Here is a 24,711-nt window from a genome sequence, read left to right on the forward strand (position 1 = left end):
ATCGGTGATTTGAACAGCCATTAATTAGTTTATAGATGTTTTGAAAAAACAAGCCTTTTCCAGTCTGTTTATATCACAGCATGAAACCTCTCATCAGTACCTGTGGAGTTTTTAGTTTGAACATTTGTTGTTGTCTTTTATTACACATAGGTTAGTGGCAGTGTATGAAGGGGCATGTAGCCTGAGTCATCCTTACACCTCTTTAGAATTACATCTTTTAAGAGAATGTCCACCAAAGAAATAGTAGATGGCAGATTATCATTCCACAAATTCAATTGCACCACAACACCATTTTATGGCATAGTTTTTCAATTTTCCTTACAAGAGGAATCTTATCTCATGGTGAATGGATCATTCCTAGGGAGTTTTTAGGAAATTATGTTACCCCATAATGTATTTATATTTTAATAGGTGGGTGTGCTATTGCATTTTCTAACTAGTTTACTCTCTGTACTTATAATAGCTAATGAATATTATTCACATCATTTATATGTATGTCTGGCCCTACCAGGAAATATCAAGCTGTGTAGACCATACTAAAACTTATAGTGGGGTTAGAGCCCACCCAGTGCTTACCATTGCTTGGTTTTATTTTCGCTTTCATTTGCTTACTTTTTGATTCTATGGCTTGCCTTCCCCTGCTTGTGTTTGTTCCATAGGAGCTAGCCTCTTTACAACCCTTTTTCCTTACAACCCTTTTTCCTTGGCTAACATCTATCCTTCCCCTGCTCAGAGTTAGGGAACTACTTTTCTGTTTTTCCTACAGCACGCCATGACAGTGCACATATTTTCTAGCTCTCTCCTTTGAGTGTTGCTTCTACGCTAAAAATACCCACAAGCTGCCGTGCAGACTCCATGTTGCTCCTCCATTCCCAAGCTTGTCCATTGCTGTCCTCAACCATCCCTAGCTTTTCTTAAATTGTTATTTTTTCTCTCCCAGCCTCGAAAAGCCTTTGTTGTACTTTAACCCAGGCACTCTCCAGTGCTTCCGCCAGTTACTCCGCCCACCCGCTACTCTTTTGCTCACCCAACCCTCCCTATCCTTTAATTTTAATATTACATTAAGTTTTTTAGAGAGCACTGGCAGCTATCAGTTGTTATAGGGCTACTCCTTCTGTCAAAAACGACTAAAACGAAATTAAAATTACATTTTATACTTACTGATCAATATGTAGTTCGCCATCTTAGATTAGTAAATGAAAAACAAAAGAAAATGCTGCCTGTGTCATTCTGTAGGCACATGCATATGCGGTTATGCATTTGTGGGCATATGTCATCACGCATGTGAGCCCCTAAGTAATGATATTTCTTTTTTGACAATGCTAGATGTTATCAGCAAAAATTATTAGCAAACCCAATAGGTCAAAAAAACGAGGCTTGTCGGCTTTGTCAATGCTTGCTTATGCTTGTTAGCAGAACTGTAAGCCTGATATTGCCAATATAGTTTTTTACCTTTCTAAATACATATTTTCATGAAAAAACAGAAGACTCTGGCTCACCCTTTCGTCAAATGAATTTCCAATTCTTCAAGCTGTATTAACCCCATTATCATGCAATATTGCAACGAGTTAATCAGTCCAATGATTAAAATACCCAACATCTGAAACGTTGTGCCTAGGCAGTTATTTGACTGTCATCTTCGAACAGATAACATGAGGACAAACTCATTGTCACTCATTGTGAAACAAGACACATTTTCCCATCTGAGACAAGCTTTACGTTGGCAGCTGATTAAGACAAGGGTAGACATTAAGACCCATATTATCAATGAGTTGCATCGTCCTTGCACCACGCAGCGAGACGCTAGAGCGATACAACTCATAAGTTAGATTTGTCAAGTCACTGAAGGCCACCCGGCGTAGCCCTGAGTGGCTTGATAAATCTAGAGAAGAGTAATCCAGCTTAAATTGCTGCGTTCCCCCAGGGAGGCATTCCATGGTTCCCAAACATTCCCAGATTTACCTTTACTGATCGACCCGTGAATGTGTCAAAATGCAATGCATCACCAGGGTAGGCGTAACGAGGAGAAATATCTTTAATTCTTCTTGTTTTTCCCTCTTTTGGAAATGCCTGAGGGGATTGTTTTTGTGCAGGAAGGTGTTCCTTCCTGTACAAAAACAATCCTGCATGCAATGCAGGCACGCTTGCACCATTGTGCGCTAGACAGTACATTGTGTGTCAGCACTGAGAAAAGACAAGAATGCACCATATTATGTTAAATAAGGTGCATTTCTACCCTTTCCCTGCCATACAGCACTAGTGGCATGCTGGGCTGCATGATGTTTTGATAAATAAGCCCCTCAAATTCTTACCTTTTCTCCCAAATACCTATATGGCTTAGCATCCATCTATATATAATGAATTAAAAAACGAATAAATAAATAAATATGGCGCTATGTACCTAGGCTTTTTCCAAAAGACACAGGCACACCAGGCTCCATATCTCTACTTCACAGAATTAATGTTATAACCTTCATTGTTTGTCTTGAGTCTGTCTCCAACACTTTAACTTCTGAGTCTAATTAGGTTGCCCCCAAATACCCCTTAATTGTGGTGCTTTTTGAGCCTCTCTTTAAACAATTTCCTGATGCAAAGTGTATATCTCATTCATCTTTTGTTGGTGATTAACAGGATTCATTTGCTTGTATTAGTCATACAACATCAAGTATTATCTATTCATTCTTATATTTATACTTGTTTTACCTTAATGTATATGTTAATAAAACGGTTCAAATATCTTGAAAAATATAATGCTATTTCTTATGTTTCTAGCAAGACAGTTGACCTGCTACAAAGCACAGCATAACAAAGCTAATCATTCTGCAGGAGAATGCAAGTTAAACAAAACCATCAGAGTGAATGCCACATTGGGACCCAGGTAAAGAGATAGCAATAGACATTAAATACATGAACAATACATAAGGATTTCTACCACTTTGTGCTTTGATGTCATGCAAGTATCAGAAGCCATTCTTCAAAAGCTGCTGATAACAAAAAATAGCATAACATACAGTCATTATAAGGAGCAGCAATCTCATCACTGACTAAGCAGAGGACCAGCATCACAGTTCATTTTTACTTTGTATATTTATCTGTGCTCTGAGGCTGGCACTTATGCTCCTTGACTCACATTGGAATTTCTCTTTCACCTCTGTCCCACAAAGACACACGATTCCAGTCTTGAAGGATATAGCTCGCATCTTACCACTTCGACCACTGCGGAGCAAGAACAAATGCATATGAGGTTATTCACTTGTAGAATAGATAGAACTCTTAGAGCTACTATGGGAATGCTGAGATATACAAGGCACAAGTAGATTTAACCCTTTAATACTGCTGATCCGCACCTACAGCCCTTTGAAGTGGCATATATTTGTACTGAGTGGTGTAGCAAGAGTGTTGGGGCTCTAATGCAAGCAAGGAATATGGGCATCTCATACCTGGGTTTGGAGTTAAAAATCATCTATAAGGGGGTGCAATAGATCCCTCAGACGCCTGGGTCCTGGTGGCACGGCACCTGCTGCACTAGAAGCTATACCTACGATAGTAACCAGTTAGAGTTAGTTGAATCTATTGGTGTTCATTCACGAGGCCTCTCTCTTCCCCAAATGTACCCTGGGGAAGTGAACAGGTGGTTTAGAGGTTTATAACAAAGACAGTCAACATTGGGATTTTCCTTCTAGTAGATGAACTGGCGACGCCAGGCATCGGCACCACAGTCACTATTACCTGACCACACAAGATCTGCAAAAGGAAGAAATATATGGAAGGCCCCAACCTTTGTGCCAGATGCATAGCATTTGTTTAAATTGATTTGTTCTAAAGAGTATTTGCTTGAAATTAAGTGACTGAAATTAGTTTATTCGATAAATTATGAAGCCCCATGTACTACAATGTTAAATGTTGTTTCCGTGTAAATTAATTAGTCTGCAAAAACATTTGAGAGTAAGCCCAACTAAAATACATGTTGTCATGTTCTCAAACCCAAAGAAAAACTGTGCAAGTTATCATAACATAAAATGCAATTTCATGCCAATTAGCCAAATATCTCAATGCCAGAATTGTACAACACAACCATCAGAACAGCAATAACTTTCAATCAAAAAAAGCTTATTTCCAAATGGTCACTTTGGAACTTCCAGACGCCCCCACACGTAACTAGATGACTCCTGACCATCACTCAATGCATTGAAAATTTAATTGAACTTGACTGTTATATTTATTTAAGGAATTTGTAAAACATGGGCCAATTAGCAGGAACAATAGAACATATGAAATAAAAGGATCACTGACTAAATATCGAGGAACAAAATATAGACTACCCAAAATATAGATTCCAAAATATGGACAGACAAAATATCAAATTCCTATCTACAAACAGGTAAGTACCAAAATATCGACCCCAAAATATCGTTTATATATATATACTTTGTAAAAATATCGAATTTCTTAAAAATAATGTAAAATTACAAAAATATTAAAAATAAATAGCTAAAATATACTTAAAAATACTTAAATTACCTTAAAATTATTAAATAACTAATTTAACTTATAAAAAAAATATACAATCATATCTGTTAAAACATATATATATATTAACATAATATTAATAAAAAATACACAATATTATTACCGTAGGATAGCGTAGGGGTAAAAATTACTATTCCCACTCCAGAGAGTGCAACAGTAGGGAAAGCGTTGGATAGCGTAGGGGTAAAAAATACTATTCCCACTCCAAATAGTGCAACAGTAGGAAAAGCGTTGGATAGCGTAGGGGTAAAAATTACTATTCCCACTCCAGCGAGTGCAACAGTAGGGAATGCGTTGGATAGCGTAGGGGTAAAAATTACTATTCCCACTCCAGAGACTGCTACAGTAGGGAAAGCGTTGGATAACGTAGGCGTAAAAATTACTATTCCAACTCCAGAGGGGACAACAGTAGGGAAAGCGTTGGATAGCGTAGGGGTTCAAATTACTATTCCCACTCCAGAGAGGGCAACAGTAGGGAAAGCGTTGGATAGCGTAGGGGTAGAAATTACTATTCCCACTCCAGAGAGTGCAACAGTAGGGAAAGCGTTGGATAGCGTAGGGGTAAAAATTACTATTCCCAATCCAGAGAGTGCAACAGTAGGGAAAACGTTGGATAGCGTAGGGGTAAAAATTACTATTCCCACTCCAGTGAGTGTAACAGTAGGGAAAACATTGGATAGCTTAGGGGTATAAATTACTATTCCCACTCCAGAGGAGGCAACAGCAGGGAAAGTGTTGGATAGCGTAGGGGTAAAAATTACTATTCCCACTCCAGAGAGTGCAACAGTAGGGAAAGCGTTGGATAGCGTAGGGGTAAAAATTACTATTCCCACTCCAGAGAGTGCAACAGTAGGGAAAGCGTTGGATAGCGTAGGGGTAAAAATTACTATTCCCACTCCAGAGAGTGCAACAGTAGGGAAAGCGTTGCATAGCATAGGGGTACATTTTGCTATTCCCACTCTAGTGAAAATAAATTAATATAATTCACATAATTATCAATTAATCAATTAATAAAAATGTATTATCAATTAAGAATTAATTAATTATCAATTAAAAATTAATTAATGTATTCAAAATAAATACCAATAAATTAATTAACATATGTAATAATTATAATTAAATTACTTCCCACCCTATTCCCCTATAAACCCACAACCCGCTACAGAAAATAAATAAATGTAATTCACATAACTATCAATTAATAAAAAATAATGATCAATTAAGAATTAATTAATTTCCAATTAAACATTAATTAACAATTTATTCTAAATAAATACCAATTAATTAATTAACATATTTAATTAATTATAATTAAATAACTTCCCACCCTATTCCCCTATAAACCCACAACCCGCTACAGAATTAAATTACGCAAAAATTAAATAACATAAAATTAATTACTTAAAATAAATTACAAAAATATATACACTTTTCACACATATACTAACATACAAAACACTTAAAAAAATTCCATATTAAAAATTCGATATTTTTAATAAACAATATTATGTACTTCGATATTTTGACTGTCTATATTTTTAAAATCGATATTACATTACTTACCTTCAAAACGATATTTTTGATGTCTATATTCTGTCCATTCGATATTTTGTCCATTCTATATTTTGGAGTCGATATTTAGGTTAGTCTATATTTTGGAATCAATATTTTGACCATTTACCAAAATAAAACAGTGATCGTACAACAGGACAGAAGTTAGAAGTGAATAAGGAAGATACAAAGAAAGAAAGAGAAACAGACACAGGTAAAACAATAAGGTACACTCTAAACTGCTTTCTCTTTAGGTTAGTCCAGAAGAATAACAGGTTGCGTTAAGCCTTAGATTCTATTTCAGGACCGGAGAGGAGGATTATGCTTTCCTTCTTCGCTTTAATTACATTTCAAACACATCAGCCCATAAAGCACAGCAAAAAGGACTTTTCCCATGAACACCAGGGAAAGTAAAACCATAAGAGTCCACAAGTCCTTCTCTCCTTTCTCTAGCTTGGCCCCAACATAGTTCCCTGTCGCTGTCTGTTCTCTGTATTTCTTCGCTGCTCAGCAGTCAGTTAAGTGTGTTTTCTTTTGCTCTACCTAACTGTATTGTGTATTGGTGATTGTATTGACTGTAATATTTGAACGCTGTAAGTGCACGCACTTTTTTCTTCACGATACCCTATTCCGTCTCTGGACCGCTATTGCGTTCCTCACATGCCCAAAGATTGCCATTACTGACTGCGACTCGGTCCCCAGGCCTCTAGAAGGTGCTTTGTTCAGCAAGGCAGTCTGCCTCCGTTGCCCCCGTCTCAGTCATATCGGGACCGGTGAGCGCGCCGTTAAAGCCTGAAACTGACTGAGCCTTGTTTCCTTGCTACCCAGAGTGATGCCCAGATCAGCGCTGGGTCAGGACTTCCCCAAATTGCTGATTTTTATGCTCCAGTGGGGTCTGTATGTGTTGCTGTCTCTTATGATACCCTGGGGGGTCGGTATATACATTAAGGCCTGTATAGTCCAGTGCTGGGTCACATTCCAAGGTAGCACAATCCAACCATTTATACCCAACAGGGTGTCCGTGTCTCCAGGGCTCACGCCCTAACTATTGTGTCGCCTCTGTCCACCCACATTGCTTGGGCTCCCCCCCTTCAGCACCATACCACCACACGTGACCGTGTCTGACTGGGCCATGTCAGCCCCCATATCCAGGCCTGAGGCCTCACTACTTCCCTGGTGCCTTTAGGCAAATTTCTGTCAGCGCGCAGTGCTCCTACCATTGCCACCAAGAAGGCCATGCAATCTTCAGAGGCTGCCTTTGAGCAGAATGACTCCTTGTTGGTTCTCCAGTGGGATGATGACTTCTATGAGTCGATTGATCCCTCAATCTTCAGGGCGGGAATGACCTTATGGGGCCCATGCAGCAATACATCTCCGATCAAATTAAAAAAGTAGCGGTCAGTCAATGCCAAGCGGCGGTAAGGATCCGAAGGTTGGTCCACCAAGGCGATTATATTAGACGTCCAGTATGAATCTGGGCTAAGAGATGCCGTGCCGTGACTGAATATGCTCACCAGTACAATTTCCAAATTGCGCCCCTACGCCCTTTGGAAATTGTACTGGTAAGTACATTCACCAATCTGACTACCCCACTTTCCTCTTTTGAGTCCATATCTCAAGCTGCATCGATTGGTGGAAGATGTCTCATTACATCTTATGGCGTGGCGGATTACAGGCAAAGCTAGAAACTCCCTGGCCTTTAGTGCCACACTGAGTTCCTCTTTTCCAGAGCCTGGGTGGACAGTTCCACCAAGCAGTATTGCTCCTTCTGGAAGAGATGGTGTCTGCGATGGGACGGGGATCCCATGGGGGCTGGTGTAGTCCAAGTTCTTAATTTCCTATCCAGCCTAGCAGAGGACGGCCTGGCCTACTGCTCAATTAATGCCTTCCATTTTGTAATTCCAGCGGGATACGTTCCCGTAGGCAGTGCCCCAATTGGAGAACATCCCTTTGATTTCAGATTGCTAAGAGTCATTTGCCTTTTGCTTCCACCGGAACCGCGATATGCAAAACTCTGGGATGTTAATCTGGTCCCCAACCTCTTTTTGTCATGGCAACACAATTGGTTCCTCTCCCGGAAAGTGCTTACAGTCAAACGGCCAATGTTACGTTGCCTCATATAGTGTAGGAGAGTGTCAGATGTACGAGCTTTGGATCTAATGGCCCAGGCCTTCTCCCCTGAAGGGATGGTTTTCATGGTGAGTAGGTGTACAAAGTCTAATATGCGCATGATTTCTTACCCAGCTTTCGCAGACCCGCCCAAAGTCCATTTGGTCCGTTGTCTAAAGGTGTATGAGCACATGACAGAGGAGGTTAGCCCTCCGGGAGAAAGACAGCTCTTCACAGCATTATGAAAAACGCACAATGAGTTATCCTCACCTACTATAATACGCTGGGCTCAATGGGTGATGCAATAGTCTGGCAATAACACGAGAGTGCTTGGAGAACATCCAGCAAGAGTAGCAATGGCTTCAAAAGCATTTTGTTTGGGGGCATGCAGCTGACTGGTCATTGGACTCTACTTTTAAGAGATTCTATTTTAAGCCGGTGGTGGGTGTGGCCAATTGGTGGTGAGTAAGCTTCAAACTAGCATAATCCTTGCCTCCAGTCCTGACATAGAATTACAATTTGCCTAGCTTAGTAAAGATAAGTTTTAATTCTATTAAGGACTCGAAGGTGAGGATTTTCCCAACCGGCGATCAAGCAGACGCTAGCCCATCCCGTTTTGGAATAAGTACTCGATATATCATTACAAAGCAATGATATGAACATGATTTGAAGTAAATTGCTCTGACTATCTATGGCAATGTGGAATATTTGCATTTGAGCAAGGTGGACGTAAAGAGATTCGGAACTGGTTAGTGACACAGCATGTCTTTGCAGGAAATGATGGAGCTAAACAAGATGCATGAAAAAGACCTTATGTGTAATTTGCACGAAGAAGCAGGGAGAACAGACAGCAACAATGAACTAATTTGTGACCCGGCTGTAGAAAGTAGAGAAGGACTTGTGGACTCTTGTGGTTTTACTTTCCCTGGTGTTCATGGGGAAAGTAGTTTTATTTCTGCTTTATGGGCAGCTGTGATTTTGAAATGTAATTAAAGTGAAGAAGGAAAGCATAATCCTCGCCTCCGAATCCTTCATAGAACTGAAACTTACCTTCACTAAGCTTGGCAAATTTTCATTATCCGGGAGGCCATTCCACTGTCTCAGTACTAGGCATGAGAAGGAATGGTTCATTGCGTTTGGTGTTTTCTTTTTAAGGATTTCCAGAAATTCCAGTACTGGGTGAGATTTCCTTCTAGTATCAATTGGACCTCCTGTCACTACACTCACCATTTTCAGGGAAATTAGAGCTTCTATAGCTAGCCAGTGGAGGGTTATTAGAATCATTGTGATGTGATCCATGATTTCGTAGTGCCAGCAACAAGTGAGCAATTGTAAGAAGGATAGCCTCTAGAGGTTAACGATATAACAACGTTATTTGGAAACTTGGAATAAGGTTAGAGGGATATCAGGTTCTGTGAGCCATTTTTGAACAAGAGGTAAATTGTCTTTGCACTGCAGGGGGGGAATTCTGTTTTTGTAGCATTCCATTCATCAAGACTGATGCTATCCTGATTAGGAGATTTTCCAGGAAGATTGTGGCCAGAGATCTTTTTATCCTAGATCATTCAGCCTAGTGGTTCCATTTAGAAGACAGAGAGAGCAGCCTTACAGAATAGAGCCCTGAAGCATTGATCGGTAGCGAAGTAAATCCGTAAATAATCATTTTTGCAAATCAGGTTCTAGATCAAGAAAGGTAGAAAAACATTTCAATACTTATGTGTATATATGTGTTTGTAGTTTGCAAAGTGCATTACTATCTGGCTAGGAGCAGAAAGCTAAACCCTCAATTACCCCTTTTAGTAAAATGTATATCCTGTAATGTCTTTTGGTCTATTTAACTGATGGAGCATGATTATTTGAGAATAATCGTGTTTTATCAAGTCTGCTCATTAAGTGTGTACTAATATCTATTTTATAAATATTAGTAACTGTGGAAGTTTCTGAAAACACATGAGAGTTTTAAATAGTGCAACAATGAAAACATGCAAGAGTAAAACAAGCATTTAGGGCCAGATGTACGACAATTGCATTTTGCGACTCGCAATGAGCGAGTCGCAAAATGCAATGTACAACAGTGTCTCAAACACTGTTTGCGATTCCCAATGGGGTAGCAAATTACATGCCTCATCAATATTTATGAGGCTAGCGCAATTTGCGACCCAATTGGGAATGGCTAGCACTACCAGGGATCAGCTGACCACCATGTCTGTGACTGCTTTTCAATAAAGCAGGTCTTTTTTTAAAATGCAGCTGCATTTAAAAAGAAAAAAATATTCTTCAGTTTCATTTTTTAAGGGCAGGCAGTGGCCCCTGGGACCACTGCCTGCCGTTAAAAGATATTTAAGCACACACACTCACAAAGGGGAAGGGGTCCCCTGGGAACACCCCTTCCTAATAGAGAGAGTAGCATATGCTACTTTGCGAGTCAGTGACTCGCAAAATAGTATTTGTACATGCCTGGAACCTTTTTTGCGGTCACAAACGGGACAATCTCCTGTATGGGGCCGCAAAAAAGGGTTGTACATCTGCCCTTTAAAGTTAAAATCAATCTGCTATGAAAAGAATGTGAGAAATGATATGTCACGAGAGAGAAACTTATTAAATGTACTAAAAAATATAGCACAAAAGTAACGTGCAAATAGAATTTTAGAAAATATGATAATGAAAATGCTTAAAGTAAAATGAGTCTTTCTTATGTTTTCTTTGATCATGAAAATCATATTAGAGAAGTGATTATTTATAATTTTAAAGATTTAAATCAGACTATGTTTATGAGTTTAATTCAGATGATGCTCTTCTTATATCGTTTCTTATGCGTTCTCTATTTTCTTATATATTATCAATCATGGTGTGTTTTATTCTTTAGAAAATGATAATTTGTGTTTTTTTGATGAAGGCCTCAAAAACAGTTTGTGTATTATTTTTCTTTTCTAATGGAGGCATTAGAAAAATGTATTTTGTCCTTCATATTTCCTAAAATGCTGATCTATTTGCTTCATTTAATGCATGTTTATCACTAGAGTTTCCTTCCTACGGTTAGAGTATTTCTCTCTATGAATAATTGTGTCGACTATGTTGCAAGCTAATGTGGAAGCGAGCACGTGGATATGAAAAAGTTTTGATGTGTTTCCTACTTGCAAGGTGACATGACGTTTTGCAAGTGAATAAAAGCACTTTGTTAAATGTTACGGATGAACTGGACAGGAGAATGATCACACCATGGATCTTAGCCAATGGAATTGTGTAAAACTGTGAATAAGCCACAATTGGGGGCTGGAATTGTGAACATTCTGTGGTATAACAACCGCGTGGGAAAAAGATCAGGAGGAATCTTTACAGCTGCTGTGGTCTTCTCTTGGCTTGTGCTCCTGCTCCTCCTGTACATCTAGTGCTGACTACTCAGGCGTGACATGTTGTCATTCTGAACTTTGACTTTCCCTAAACTGAACTTTCCAGAATTTTCCTTGCACTTCATTGGCTGGTGATGTTGTGATAGCTACAACTTCTCAGCTGAAAGTTTGGCTATCCATACTACTGAATGCTGTGCATTAGTTCATTCATTTTAGGTTCGTATGAAACTTCGAATTGCATACTGAAATTGCAATGTGTTTCTTTTCTTGTCTCTCCCCTCACACAAGTTATTGATTTTTTATGTTTTTGCCATGATTTGTGTTTTATATTGTGGATTTACCTGTAAACATTTGATTTAACAAAAAGTAATAAAACAAAATAATAAAGTATTCTTTTAAATGACCGTTCATATTTGATGATTTAGATAAAGGTACCTTGATAAATATACAGAGATTGTCTTTATTGACGTGATTTATTGACATGATATGTATTTTGACTGTTAGTTCAGCATTTTTCTGCATTTGCCTCCAATTATCTGAGTCACTATTAGCTCTTACAAATATCTATCAGGCCTCATGATTTGCTTTTGTAAATGATTATATAGTTTGGTTCATGGTATATTGGATATTTGTGAATGATTGTAAAATTTACACAGCTTCCACTGGATCAGAACTGAAGATTCCTCAAAGGTCCAGCGGTACCAGGATACAGATATCTCCCTTCTCAAGATGGTAGCAACAATAAGGGAAAGATGATTTATTGAACTACCATTTTAATGATATTTCTAAGGGAAAGTAGTTTGGAAACCACCTTAGGTTTTGGATAACCATTAGGTCAGGGTTTAGTTTTTTTAGTAGGGGGCTTATTTGACCAGATTATAGGGTAGTGAGAAATGCGCACTTTTCTTATGCTTTGCCTGTTTTAAATGCATTTGCATTTCTATTTATGTGGGAATCATTAAATGTTTGCAAATACTTTATCATTCTTGAATTCTGAATGTGCTGCAGTCTAGCATTTTGTCTTCCTGTTTTCTTCTATTTAAAATATTTAAAAATGCACCTTTTCCAACAAAAATGCTATACTTTGATTTTAGGCTTATACATTACAACAATTTAATTTCGATGAAATACATTTGAATGCATTAGGGAACACCTTGGCTGAAACCCACCCTGTTCACTCATTTGGGCATGTTCCTGAGGTTGCAAAACAATCAATTTTGTTTCATAAAGGTCTTTAAAAATCCTTCTGTTATCAGCTCACAACTAGATTTCGACACACACATAAAAAGAGGGCTACCGATCAGTCACTGTAAATTCACAAAACTCGTCTATCCAATCTTCCCGAAATTATACAGTGGTGGCTTGAGTAGACAATTGATTCAAACCAATTGACAGACCCTTGAAAGACTCTTTGAGCATGCTTAAGCACACATGAGGGCGCATGACGTGCACTGCAAAACTCCCAAAATGTATCATTAAATAAATACTAGCAGTCTGTTGGATACCTCTTTAGGTTGAGCTAGAGTACACTTCTCAATCAGAAGTCTTTGAGAATATCTGATTGCTAATGGTATGCATTTTATTAAAGAATGTGTTCTTGTTTTGGAACTGTAAAGGCTTTGTATTTGAGATGCATAAGATGTTATTAATAAACAATTTGTCACTGTAGATGCTGCTTCATCATAGGTCAATATAGGCCTGCATAATCAACATAGGTATCTAAAAATGACTCTCTGAATGCCAAATTCATAAAAACCAAAGAAAAAGAGTTAGGTAGCTTCTCCTCAATAATTACTCCTGCAATTTGAGCAAATCATCAGCACATTTTATATTTTCAAACATTTCTAGGGACAGTTCTCTAAATCTATGCAGTCATTGCTTTTCAGGAATGCCTATATGCGTAACATTTAAGAATGCAGAATTTTCGCTAGGTGGGACTTTTTGCATGGGGAAATATGACAGATATGCACTAGTAAAATTAATTGTTTTGCGCCACCTGAGAAAGGTGTTTCCATGTGGAAAACCTTTCCTACAACCCTATAATGTCTGGGGCTGTCCTTTCTAGCGTTCTTACACCCAAAGCACACTTCTACCTGCTACTAGCAAACGTAGATTTATAGTTATTTCCTTGGTGGGAAACTGTCTGGAAAAGCAAGTAAATTCCCCTAGACCTACACATTTATGGTTGCTCAGTTACCTTTGCAGAAACGACCTCACAAGAACACCAACAGTCTCACCCATAATCATTGTTTTAGGACTGCTAGAATCTCAACATACTGGTGCAAATTCCACCTTTCCAAATCTGGCAATCCAATAGTAAAGTTCCAACTATTATGATTCTGTGAATCAGGCCAGATAATTTACCCACTACCTGTTTTTTCTCCAACTATGCTTAACTTAGGGGCCCAAATCCCTTGGTGAATTGGGTGTGGAGTGCATTGATAATTTACTCCCTGTAAATGTTTTCATGGTCCTTCATCAGCAGTTGGCATTTTAGTATTAGCAAAGTCTCTGAAGGAATATAATAAAGCAAAACATACCAGACTTCTTACATCGAAAAAGCAGTCAATACCTGTCGAAAACGTTGAGCAACCAGTTCAAGCTCATGTCCACACAAAGCGGAACGTTGACCAGAACACCTCTTTCCTCCTCCAGCTGCTCGTAAAGTGCAGTCAGGCTGTGGATGACTTCAACAACATCCATCACTCGATCACTTGATTGCAGTTCGTGCTCATTGAATACTTCGGAGGCTGTTTTCAGGGTCACCAAGTCCACTGCAAGGTATGCACACAGGAAGAAGGAGGCATGGGGCCCGAGGCAGGAATGGCATCAATGAGAAAACATGGCAACATTGGTGAGGTCAGATCTGTCAATAAACTTTAGGTGAACAAGTTAACTGTCCAAGCAATGATTACCCATAATACATCCCTCATGTATATGAATATGGTATTGTGTATGTTATGAATGTAATAGTTCAAAAGAAACAATGCATGCCTTTAAGTGGCTCAATTTTCTGCTCTATCTCATGCAGTCATCTGTAAAAAGTTGATGAAGTGTGATAACTATTTTAGGATTTACCAGTATCAATATATTCTGTCCACTGGAAACTAAATTGTTGTTACATTTTATTTCCAGATCGAGTAACTAAAATGCTTGAACTTGGAATATTTTGAAGGAGGACCTGCAAATAGGGTCACCACTTATATTGGTACAACTGATCCTCTCCAAAGCTCCAAACCTTAATTCTAGATGTGCCACGTCAACTTTCCAAATGTATACATCTTTGAAACTTTCAGTCATTTGAAACATTTAAAGCCTCATTACGATGTCGGGCGGAGTTGGCGGTTCCTCTCGACTGATTACAATGCTTCCTAACACCGCCCAGAAGGACTCCTATTGACGTCTATGGAATCCTGTGTTCTGACTGACAACACAAGTTCCTATGGGGAAAAGGGGTGTCTGTGGAAAGCCTTGCACCCTGTGAGGGGGCACCCCATGGTCTCTGCCACACAGTGCATGTTCTTACAGGGGGGTACCTTGGGTACCCCACGGCCACAAACCTGAAGCCTCAGGATGAAGGGAGGTCTGCTAGGGGTGATTCATCTTGACTGATTACGATAGTTCCGAACACTGTTCGGAAGGACTTCCATTGACTTCTATGGGAGCCTATGTTCGGACCCACAACACAGACTACTATGGGGAATAGGGGTGTCTGCTGAAGACCTTGCTTCCTGTGCCTGCCACAAAGTGCATGGTCTTACAGGAGGCTACCTTCGGTACCCAAGCGACCCTCAACTGGAAGCCTCACAATGAACAAGGGCGTGCTAGGTGCCCCCAAAGTCAGTTTCTGAAAGCCTTTTCGTGACAGACAGAGTCGGAAAGGCTGTTAGAATCCGACATCATAATCGGTCGGGCAGAAAAGCTGTCCATAGAGCTTTACGAATCGCCTCGGACCGACTAGAATTCTCCGATTGCCGGTCACGACAGATTTAGAATGACTAAACGGTTCCCCTTCCAATTGCGAGCATCAGAATCGGTCGGGTGTATTGGATTCTGACCGACTCGGGCGATGGGTTTCGACTCGGTGTAGTGGAATCCGATTGTCAGTCGGAGGCTTTCCGCCCAACATTGTATTGAGGCCCTTAGTATGATAAACCTTAAAGAATCTACAACCCTCTTGATGGATCCAATTTCCCAGCTCAAAAAGGTGGGATCAGTTAGAAAAAAATAATATAGTGGTTCTGGATATCTGGCATCATAAATCAAAAAGTGAGCTGTTATTCTATTGATGACTTGTAACCTATAAGTATGGTTGATGCACTAGATCTAGGTTCTCTAGACATTTGATTACATTTGATTTTATGGAATTCCAAATATTGCTTCTTCAGGAAAAGCGTGGTTGTTGGTCCACTGACATCACTGACTATAAAGGAACATCTCAATGCACACAACAATCTGTGAGATGCAAACCTAAAGAAAGTTTCATTATTGATGTCCATAATGACAGCAATATAAGTTAAACAACAATTGTTCCAAATTGATTACATCCTGTGTATTTCAATGATTTCTTCATTAAACCCTCATGTTCTTATTCCTGTTATTTGTATTACCCTTCTGGTATACTACATTGTATGCAATGCAATCTAGACATTACTAATTTTTGCTCATCTAAACTCATCAGGATGTGTTAAACTGTGTGATCACGTGATTTCAATGAAAACATGTGCAGGTAGCAGTTCGAATGAGAAAGAGGTAGGGTTATTTCACATCTGATCGCAGAGAGGACACACAAGGGATAAGATAATTGGATTACTACAGGAACATGAAAGCACTTTGCTTAATGGTAGAATAATTGGGGATGTTCAAACTCAGCTGACAGGGATTGATGGATTAAGCGGCTCTGTTATTGATTTTAAACTTCTTAATGGAAGAATGGTAAATGGTGCTTAGATTTCAGGATAACTCTAAGGATAGAGCGGGATCATCAATATCCATAGTGTATATTTCTTCGAGTACGTAGGCTACCAGCTTATAAACAAACACATGTTCAATTGAATGCTGAAGTTAAAGAGGGTGCTTTAAATCGGCTGAGACGGAAAATCATGAATTACTCCAGTTTTGGGTGAATGGATTGCAAAATACTAGTACAATATCAAAAGAAATTACAGACTTATCTGCAGCTGATCGGTAAGATAACAACTCATTTGTCTGTTGGACATTTTTGGGTATTGCTGAATTTGCATAGGAATCACTCAGATGGTTTCATAACTAAACATGATATATTAGGCAGAAGTACATGAGAATTAGAGGACATACTCCCTTAAAAATACAGAGTTGTAACAATTAGTAGTCAAACAAAGAAATCAATATGAGTCTTCTTTTGAAATGTAAGAGGTGGAAAGTATGCCAAATGAATTGACTGAATTTATATGAAGCAGTCATTAATTGTGATAATAAGCCTTTTGGAAACTGGTATCTGTTGGAAATGAGAAATAAGAAGTGAGATGTATAGTTTGATGTCACAAACAGCAGAACCATATGGCAAAAGCTCTTTAAGGCTCTTTCTTGTGACTCTTGCTAGTAGGGTAAATCTGGATGAATTAAGTGCCTGTTAAACAAATAGGGAAAGGACACCGTCAGGAAATTCTAGGCTGTTCATGCTAAGATCATCATAGTATTGATGGAGCAAGGTTTCATACATAAAGAAACTTGCTTGTATTCAGCCCTCTCGAAATAATAATTAATCTATTAATCAACATGCTTCGTCTTACTAACAATTGCATTACACGACATTTCTAGTATCTAGGGGAAGCGCGCCTATGTGCTTTTACTAACAGTAATCTGAATGCATTAAAATGGCCACCGAAAACGTGGGAAACTTTCTGCGCATGCGTCTGTCACACTCACGTGGTGTGACGTATCTTTGCTTGGGGGAAATCTCTTTGCAGCTGTGCGCTAGAATTAAGATGGCTGCTTCATGTTTTACATACGAAAGCATCTGCTGCTGCTCTAACTAAACTTTGTTCGTTCTACTTAACTATTAATGTTATAGTTAAAATAAAGTAATGGGAATAGAGTAGTGTTAAGTGGTATATTGTGCATTCATTTATTTCCTTGTTCTAAATTCTTTCTCTCTGACTTTGCTGCTAGCTCGTATTTGGGCCTGGCGAATGGATTGTAACGCCTTATTGAAACCCACACCGCGCATGTGCCAGAATTTTGAGAGTCCTCAAACAATGACATTGAACCCATGCCAGTGACAGTCTTGCCTGCGATGCGCCTGGGTATCTAACCTCGTGAACTCTCCAGAGGAAGTGAATATATACATTTTTATAAATTGTGTATCGTTTTGCTACAGTAATGCTGGGTGGAATAAAATCATGGGAAAGCAAAATTATGGGCGGGAACATTGATCCACAATATTGAATGGAAATTATCTCATACTGGTATGGTGTGATGACCTCTCCTTGCCTTTTGACCAATCAAACCAAGGGAATATACAAATCTGCAACACTGGGGGGTTGGTACATTGCCCTGGAAAATGGTATAACTAAGGTAGGCTTAGCTAGTTCGATTGTCCGACTTGTCCGAATAGCTGACCTGTCACTGACCCAATGCATGCTATGGGAGATCGAGAGCAGAGGTGCTGGCGGAGCACTCTGTTGGGAATTTCTGAGGGAGAAGAATCGATAACCCAATCGGGGTCCGACTGTTAGCTGCAGAGAGGGGTGTGACGCTAGGGTTGCACTTAGCTGAGGGTACCTGTCCTGACCCACTTCTGTCCTGTCTTGGTCTGCACCTTGTTTGTCCTGTTCTGCACCTGTCCTGTCCTATTGACACCTGAACTATGGGGAGTTCTGTTCTTTATCCCAGCCCGTGGCCAGGGTCGGTCTTCACACCATTCTAGGTAAATATAAATCTGTGTGGGTATGTCATTGTATTGGTTCCCTTTCTCACACTTCCCAGGTATCAATGTCTAAGAGAATTCTCGCAATATTTCTACAGTTCCTCGCTTTGATTATTATATTCTTGCTTGAAAACTCTTATTAAGCTTTTATGGACTCTTGCAAATAAGAATTTACATAGATAAAGTGTTTAAAATGTTCCAGGGTCTGTGGTTATTTTATGAAGGTAAATGTTATTTTTTCTACCTATTATGCTAACACTTGATCCCTTAGGACTTAAATACAGGTGACAGGATTGGTAAGTCAAATGTGTATAGGTACAAGTCCTAAAGTAAAATAAAATCCTGATTGGCAAATGGTAAAGGCCGGATTACCTATTCAAAGTGTGTATGTTTATGGGCCCCGGTGAGTATGGTAATTGAGCAGGTAACTCCGCGCGCCATCAGTAATTCTTTGGTAGCAGAGTAGTGGTTAGGGCTTAGTTAAGATAGGTAGTTAGTTGTGCATTGAAGAAAAAAAATGTGTGAGTAAGTAATCGCAGAGAGGTTTGCTGGTGAAGCTTTGGCCTTATATCACCTAGAAAGGGTAAGTCTGAAGGAGTAACAGGTTCTTTAATGCTTGTGTGAAGAGTAAGCGGAAGAGATTTACTCGCAGTGAGTGAAGGGTAAATGGAAGGGATTTACTCGCAGTAAAAGAAAATTGTCTTTCCTTTGAATTTAGTCAATCAAACACAGTGGCGAATGTTTCTATGTTGTTAATTAATGAATTTTGCATTCAAAAGTGAAAAGAAATATGTTTTTGTATTACCTTGCAAAGGAGTGAGTCAGTTGCAGTGCTGCGCTGACGTCACAGAGAGCAGCACTGGTATTGGTTGAGACAGCGGGTGTAGCCGAGGTAATAATTGTAAAGGAGGTATGAGTACAGGAGCGTGAGAACTAGTCTCACAGAGAAAAGCAGCGCAACTATTGGTTGAATTTATTTGAATCTAATTATTGATTGGTTATTGAAATTAAGAGATGCGCTGGTATTGGAAGAGCATTTAAGTAAACAATTGAGGATAACTGCAAAGTCAATTTATCGGTTCAGACAATATGTGGCATCTAGATCCAGCATTTATAGGAAATTGACCTAATAGAAAATATTAATGATTTGCTAGAGAATAACAGATTAGAGGAAGACCTTATATCATGTACGGAGAAAAGAGAAAAATGTTGCTTTTCAAGAAAACAAAGAATTATTTCAAAAAGGATAAAACCATAAAGACAAGAGAAGGGATTATTATTTCATCACCAAATACGCCTTCATCATACATGATGGTAGAAATGGGCTACCACACCTGTGTGTGGTTAGAGAACTGGATGGAATACACAAAAGAAGACGGTATTTTGGCATTTCCAGAAAATGGTACCTTCAATGGTAGAAATTTGTACAATTTAAGAACACGCATCAATGAGTTAGATCCCAGACCTAGATAAACGCAATATGAAGCATTAGAGGAATGGGAAACAGAAGCTCTTGAGCGAGATAGGTCCATAAGTGACAGGAATTGGAGTAAGTTCTATCCCAGATTCCCAGGAGAGACAAGAGATAAACAAATGAAGAAATGGAGACAGTCTATGTTAGTGGAAGGATTATATCCCGTATTAACCGTAGAAAAACCATCAGGAAGCAAAAGCACAAAAAAGACGAGAAATGTAATGACTAGTGGTGACTCAGAAGATGATTACCTAGAGGATTTGTTAATGAAAAATCCGCCACCTTATCATGAAGAGACAGTTAGAGTTAACCCTAGTGCCCCGTTCTTGAAACCACCCTTGATTTTGCAAGTTGTACATGAAACCTCATTAGAAAAAGTATTACAGGAAAGGGAAAGAGAGGCAATAAATAAACAGAGAAGTGAGTTAATTCAGCAAATTACCCAGTTGAATACTAGTCCAGAAGCCCTAACGATACCGGTAACCATAGGTCCTGTTGTTCCCTTATATGGAGACAAACAACCCAATCCTAAAACTCCTGTTCTGACTACACCTGCAGTGCAACCTAGAAAGGAAACCTTAATAATTGATGACCAGGCAAGTGAGTGCGTGTCAGCAATTTCCCTGATGGATTTGCCTATAAGAGAACCTATGAGTGGTTCAATCAGGAAAAGCACTTCTGGAAATTCTAGAGAAGTACAAATGGAAACCTCCACAGGAACGAGAGGTGCCACGGTAGTGACCCCAGAAGAAATAGAAAGGTGGTCCCGAGAAGTAGAAAAGCCGAAATCACAGCCAAAAGTATTAAACATTTTTAAATTAGGAGAAGAAATGATTGCTGGAAATGTGGGATTGGAAAGGTTAAATACATTCAGTGATGAAGAATTGTTATTTATATGTAGAAGCATTACTCGGAATACAAAAATGTTTCATGAAAAATTAATGAGTTTGGCCTCAGACATGGGAATTGACATAGGTAAATCTAAAGTGTTACAGAGCTGAATTTTCTGACAAAGATTGTCGTTGTTACAAAAATGGGGTGATTTAGATAGATGGAAGGATAGATGGACAAAGAAAAAAGAGGAAGTTCAGGCAAATCACACTACATCTGAATATGTCCTAAAAGAACCAGAGAAAGTGGAAAGGTTGTGCCCAATGAGAGAATGCCAGGAGGAGGTTATGTACATGTCCCATGGTCTCGACAGGATATATTGTCATTTACAAAAGATTTCCCAAAACTTCTAGAGAAACCTGTTGAATGGTAGAGGCAAGTTGAAAGGTTTGTAAAGGTCTCAAAAGTATTGTCAAAAGATTTTAAATGGTTTATTCGACATTGTTGTTCCAACAGATTTGTGGACAGAATGTAAAATTAACAGTAGATTGGCCAAATGATGAGTACCCTAGAGACCCAAAGACAGGAGCCTGTCAGATGGCTTTATGAAAAAATACCATCAAGTAATAACTAATTTGAAAGGAAAGGTACCCCAAAAGAGACAGATTGGACAAGAATAGACAGAACTATCCAAAACAAAGAGGAATCAGTGCATGTATATTATGAACGCCTTTCACAGGTATTCAAGTAGAGCAGTACAGTGGTTTGGAGAACATTGATACGAAAGACATGACACATTTTATTTATCGTTTTGTGTCAGGGGTAAGGCCAGAAATTTCACAAATGATTAAAGATCATAAAATATGCTGCCAGGCAAAGCCTGTTGATGAAATTCTCAAATATGCAAAATATTGTGGGGATGAAATTGACAATAGACGAAAGAATTTAGAAAAAAAGGTAATTTAGGCAGAGCAACAGGAACTCCAATTGAATCAATTGACAAATAATCAAAGTCAAGGAGAAGGAAGTGGGGGTAAACCAAGGGGAAGAATGAATAGAGAAGAGGCAAAGAAAAAGTTTCCCTGTCACAGGTGTGGAAAATTGGGACATTGGAAGAACGAGTGTAAGGCTGTACAAAGTAATAATGTTCAAAATGAAAATTTAAATTCATAGACGCAGAATGAGGTGTCAAGGAAACAGCAGCAACAGGTAATACAAAACCAGATAGCCCTTGCTGCTATGCCAGATTCAAGTGGTAGGGACACAAAAGTTTCTCTTGCAAGACACATTTTTCGAAGAAGATAGTTTCTGACGGTGCCTGAGAGGGGAGGAAGAGGAATGTGTACTTGGCGCATACTTGCCGGTAGATCAGACAGGTTCATACATTGAGGGAAAAGTTGAGGGAAATGATGTTACCTTTTTGTTAGACACTGGTGCTACCCTTTCTACTGTGAGAACAGCAGGTATTCCAAACCTACCCCTCTCGGGAGCAGCGATCCAAGTAGTGGGCGTTTCTAATAAACAAATTAGGACCCCTGTTACAGAACACATGGAAATGAGAGTCAGCAACTTTAAAGAAATGCATAAGTTTGTTGTTTCTGACTCCAGTCCGGTTAATCTGTTAGGTAGGGACTTACTGTGCAAAATGATTTGCACAATCTTTTCTACTTCAAGTGGTATGAGGATTTACCAAACGAGCTACAGAATACCAAATCCTGATGTGTGGGATTTTACCGGCAAAGAAGTAGGATTAATGTCAAATGTTGAACCAATAAAAGTGACAGTGAAAGAAGGTGCAGTCTACCCAAATATTCGACAGTACAAAACTAGCCCAGAAATAAAAGCAGTTGTTGCAGCAGAAATAGAGCGTTTGGTTGAGCAAGGCATTTTAAAAGAAATAATGAGCAGTCCATGTAATTCACCTATAATTGGCATAAAGAAACTGAGCGGAAAATATAGGGTCATGCAAGACCTTCGAAAAATTAATAAAATTGTTGTCCCATGTTGTCCAATTATGCCAAATCCTGCAGTGATTCTGTATCAGATACCGTGGGGAGCCGGATGGTTCACTGAAATTGATTTGTGGCATGCCTTTTTCTCAATTCCCCTGCATCCAGACAGTACATTTTTATTTTCGTTCAAGTTTGACGAGCATTTTTATGTCTGGAATCGTGTTCCTCAGGGGTACACTTAAAGTCCATCGATTTTTTAATCAGATTCTGAAAGAATTCTTGAATCTCCGGTGCTGCACGGACAATATGCTCTAGTGCAGTATATAGACGACCTGTTGGTGGCGTCTAAGACTCAAAATTACTGCGTTGTTGATACAATTGCATTACTGAATCATTTGGCCGAAGGTGGACATAAGGTGTCACCCGAGAAGCAGCAATTTTGTACCACTTCAGTACCACTTCAGTAAAATATCTGGGGCACCAGATTGAAAGAAAGGTAAGAAGAGTAACATCAGCAGAATCAAAATAATTAGAAACATGAATCTGCCTCAAACACAAAAAGAGATCAGGATGTTTCTCTGAGTGGTAGGTTACTGTAGGCAGTGGATTGTGGGATTTGCAGTTCTAGCAAATCCATTGATACAGATGACAAAGAAACGAGCAAAGGACCCAGTAGAATGGGATGAAGAGAGCATGACTGCTTTCTTAAAATTACTAAACTGGTTGTGTTCAGCTCCAGCAATGGGAATGCCTGATTATTTGAAAGAGTTTGCACTGTTCTGTGATGCACGAGACAATTGTGCATTGTCTGTTTTGACCCAGACACATGGCCTGATGCGACGCACTGTGGCATATTTTTCTGCTACACTGGATCCCATGGCATCTGCTTTGCCGGGATGCCTGAAAGCGGTAGCCGCAACCTGCTTGAGTTTAGAACAAAGTGAGTCCATCATTATGGGACATCCTGTAACTGTGCATGTTCCACATGCAGATGTGATTCTATTGACGAGAACACACACTTACCTGACTCCTAGTCTGCTGGCTAAGTATGAACAAGTCATTCTAGGCGCAGAAAATTCAACAATTGCCAGATGTACTGTCCTGAACCCAGCAACCCTGTTACCTGATTCACATTTTGAAGAGGTAAAGGAAGAAGTCGAACATGATTGTGTTGACCTCACAGAATACTGCACTAAACCACGCCCAGACATACAGAAAGAGCCACTTTTAAATTCAGAGTATGATCTATTTGTGGATGGCTCATGCATGAGACACGAGGAAGGAGGATTGAGTGCTGCTTATGCTGTGTGCACATTGGGTGGCATAGTCGAAGCATCCTATTTACCGGGAGTCAAGTCTGCACAAGTAGCTGAATTGATCGCTCTAATAAAAGCTTGCAAAATTGGTAAAAATTGGAAAGTAACTATATACACTGATAGCCCGTATGGTTAGGGGTTGTGCATGACTTTGGTCAACTTTGGATGCAAAGGGAGTTCATGACTTCTTCTGGTACTCCTATTAAAAATGGACATTATGTGAAAGAATTGCTTGAAACAATTCAGTTGCCAAAAGCAGCGGCTGTGGTCAAGTGTGCTGCTCACCAATCTGGAAACGACAGAGTGACAGCAGGTAACCGTTATGCTGACCAAGTAGCCCAACTTTGTGCCAAACACAGAATGGCTATAAACATGAAAATAGATGCATGTGGAATCAGCTGCCAACTTATGTTGCTTGAAGGTGTAAGAACGTGGAAAGAAGTGAGAGACTTACAAAACGAAGCAGAACAAAAGGAAAGGGAAGAATGGGAAAAGATAGGCTGTCAAAGGAGGGTTGGAGATGGTGTTATTGTTTACTTGGATGGTAGTCCTGTGTTACCAGACTGTATGCTTGCTCATATGGCAAACTTGGTTTAATGCGAGGTTCAGGAATGTAGCAGAGAGTCTTTGCCAGAGTTGCTTAATTTGTGAACAAATTAATCCTGGTAGAAAAACTGTAGTTTGCCCCTTG

At 39.3% G+C, this 24,711-nt stretch overlaps 1 protein-coding gene across 1 annotated transcript in view; it reads right to left on the minus strand.

Moving 5' to 3' along the window:
• DRP2 (dystrophin related protein 2) overlaps positions 1–24,711 on the minus strand; it is a 547,219-nt gene that overhangs the window by 159,715 nt on the left and 362,793 nt on the right. Inside the window, exons 11-12 of the mRNA XM_078686308.1 lie at positions 14,113–14,314; positions 3,131–3,216 (exon numbers count right to left, since the gene is read on the minus strand). Of these exons, the coding sequence (XP_078542434.1) occupies positions 3,131–3,216; positions 14,113–14,314 (288 nt within the window). The remainder of the gene's footprint in view (positions 1–3,130; positions 3,217–14,112; positions 14,315–24,711) is intronic.

The sequence above is a fragment of the Lissotriton helveticus genome, chromosome 4_1 (genome assembly GCF_964261635.1).
Source record: "Lissotriton helveticus chromosome 4_1, aLisHel1.1, whole genome shotgun sequence".
Classification (NCBI taxonomy): Eukaryota; Metazoa; Chordata; class Amphibia; order Caudata; family Salamandridae; genus Lissotriton; species Lissotriton helveticus.